A 2,351-nucleotide genomic window follows, 5' to 3' on the forward strand; every position below is an offset into this window, starting at 1 on the left:
GAAGGAAATGCTGATGAAGAAGATCCACTTGGACCTAATTGCTATTATGACAAAACTAAATCCTTCTTTGATAATATTTCTTGTGATGACAATAGGTATAGTCTTTAAAGCTGTTCTTTTGCTTTTGTGATGTTGATTGAAGTGTAAAATGGTTTCATGTAAATTCACAAGATTTAATGAATACTACCATAATTGTTTTGTTTTGAGACAGTCTCACTCTATTACTCAGGCTGGAGTGCAGCAGTGCAGTCACAGCTCACTGTAGCCTAAACTCCTGGACTCAAGCAATCCTCCCATCTCAGCCTCAGTAGAGGAGTCTACAGTTGCACACCACCCCACCCGGCTAAATTTTTTCATGTTTTTGTAGAGATGGGGTCTCGCTGTATTGCCCAAGCTGGTGGTGAACTCCTGGCCTCAAGACCAGCCTCCCAAAGTACTAGGATTACAGGCATGAGCCACCACACCTGGCCATAATTGATTTTTTTTTTTTTTTTTGAGACAGAGTCTCGCTCTGTTTCCCAGGCTGGAGTGTAGTGGCGTGATCTCGGCTCACTGCAACCTTCGCCTCCTGGGTTCAAGAGATTCTCATGTCTCAGCCTCCTGGGTAGGTGGGATTACAGGCATGCGCCACCACGCCCGGCTAATGTTTCTGTATTTTTAGTAGAGATGGTGTTTCACCGTGTTGGTCAGGCTGGTCTCAAGCTTCTGACCTCGTGATCCGCCCGCCCTGGCCTCCCAAAGTGCTGGGGTTACAGGCTTGAGCCACTGCGCCCAGCCCCAAAACACTTTTTTTAAGACAGAAGGATTATGGTATAATTCTGGCTTGTGGCTGAGGCATTTTTAATAGTAGAGGTGAATGTTTTAAACATCCTACTTATCTAGATTTATGTCTGGATATGCTGCTGTGGAATTTTGTGGTTTGTTTTCTCAAACCCAGGCAGTTTGCCAAACCTCAGCAAACAGCACAAACCTGTCTGTTACCTTGTAGTCACTTCTCATCCTTGTCAGTATGTGTGGAGCATTTCACGCAGTTGTGACAATTAAACTCATACTGCTTTCTGCTCTGCATTTTTCAGTTAACATCAAATACTCTTCTCTCTGTTTTTTTTTTCTTGTTAGTCATTTTTTCTTGTGTTGGATATTTGAGTTCCCACGTTTTTCACTATAAATTATGCTGCTTTGTATTGCTTTATGATGTCTCATATGATTGGCTGAAATTTTACTGTGTTATAGAGGAGAGAGAATGTATAGATACAGGAAGGCTTGAATAATGTGGAGCCATCTAGAGAGACACAGTAAACATGGAGTAGGAAGTGTTCGGAGTCAGTAAGGATTGTTGCTTGTCTGTTTTTTATCTGTGATGTGGAAATAACACCTATTTTCTTGAAATTTGTGCCAGTTAGTGTTTATTTTTCTTACTGTAAATCTTGGTTCCATTTATTCTTTCCATAAAAGGCTTTCTACATTTTGAGAACCCACTATGTGTCTGGCACTTAAGTTTGCCAGTGTTGGGGATATAGCAGTAAAGAAAACAATGCCCCTGCCCTCAAGGAGCATACATTAATTTAGTGCAGAAGTCTCCACACTTGCCTGACTGTATACTCTGTCAGTAACACGTGAGTGTGGACTCCATACAGATGTTTAGAAATTTTGTGTGAGCTATTCTCAATCTACATCGTAAATATTAGTGAAACTTAATTTTTTATTTTGTATAAAAAAATACAAATACAGTAAAATATATAGAGACCTGTAAGCATTTCTGTTGTTGACTGTTGAATCTAAAGAGCACAATAGCAACATCTGTGCTAAACCAGCTATTACATATTGAATGTCCTTTGTATATATTCTTTATTATCATAGCTCCAGGTGCTCCTTCAGCTCCAAGGAGAGGGCGTGGGGGTCATCGGGGTGGCAGGGGAAGATTTGGTATTCGGCGAGATGGGCCAATGAAATTTGAGAAAGACTTTGACTTTGAAAGTGCAAATGCACAATTCAACAAGGAAGAGATTGACAGAGAATTTCATAATAAACTTAAATTAAAAGGTAAGCTTTGATTTTTCTATTCAGAAAATAATCTTATTTGATCTGTGAATTACAGATGTTTCTCAGATTAGGTGTTTTTATGTAATTCAGATTAGCTGTCTTGACTTTTATGATACGTGCTTTTGTTTGTCCTTAGAAGATAAACTTGAGAAACAGGAGAAGCCTGTAAATGGTGAAGATAAAGGAGACTCAGGAGTTGATACCCAAAACAGTGAAGGAAATGCTGATGAAGAAGATCCACTTGGACCTAATTGCTATTATGACAAAACTAAATCCTTCTTTGATAATATTTCTTGTGATGACAATAG

The 2,351-nt window shown here is 39.4% G+C and overlaps 1 protein-coding gene across 1 annotated transcript in view; it reads left to right on the top strand.

Annotated features, from left to right (window-relative positions):
• Positions 1 to 2,351, top strand: part of LSM14A (LSM14A, SCD6 homolog A (S. cerevisiae)) — a 39,259-nt gene that overhangs the window by 23,100 nt on the left and 13,808 nt on the right. Inside the window, exons 6-7 of the mRNA XM_011947485.1 lie at positions 1,861 to 2,043; positions 2,180 to 2,344. Coding sequence (XP_011802875.1) covers positions 1,861 to 2,043; positions 2,180 to 2,344 — 348 coding nt within the window. The remainder of the gene's footprint in view (positions 1 to 1,860; positions 2,044 to 2,179; positions 2,345 to 2,351) is intronic.

This window comes from Colobus angolensis, unplaced genomic scaffold, assembly GCF_000951035.1.
Source record: "Colobus angolensis palliatus isolate OR3802 unplaced genomic scaffold, Cang.pa_1.0 Scaffold107, whole genome shotgun sequence".
Taxonomy (NCBI): Eukaryota; Metazoa; Chordata; class Mammalia; order Primates; family Cercopithecidae; genus Colobus; species Colobus angolensis.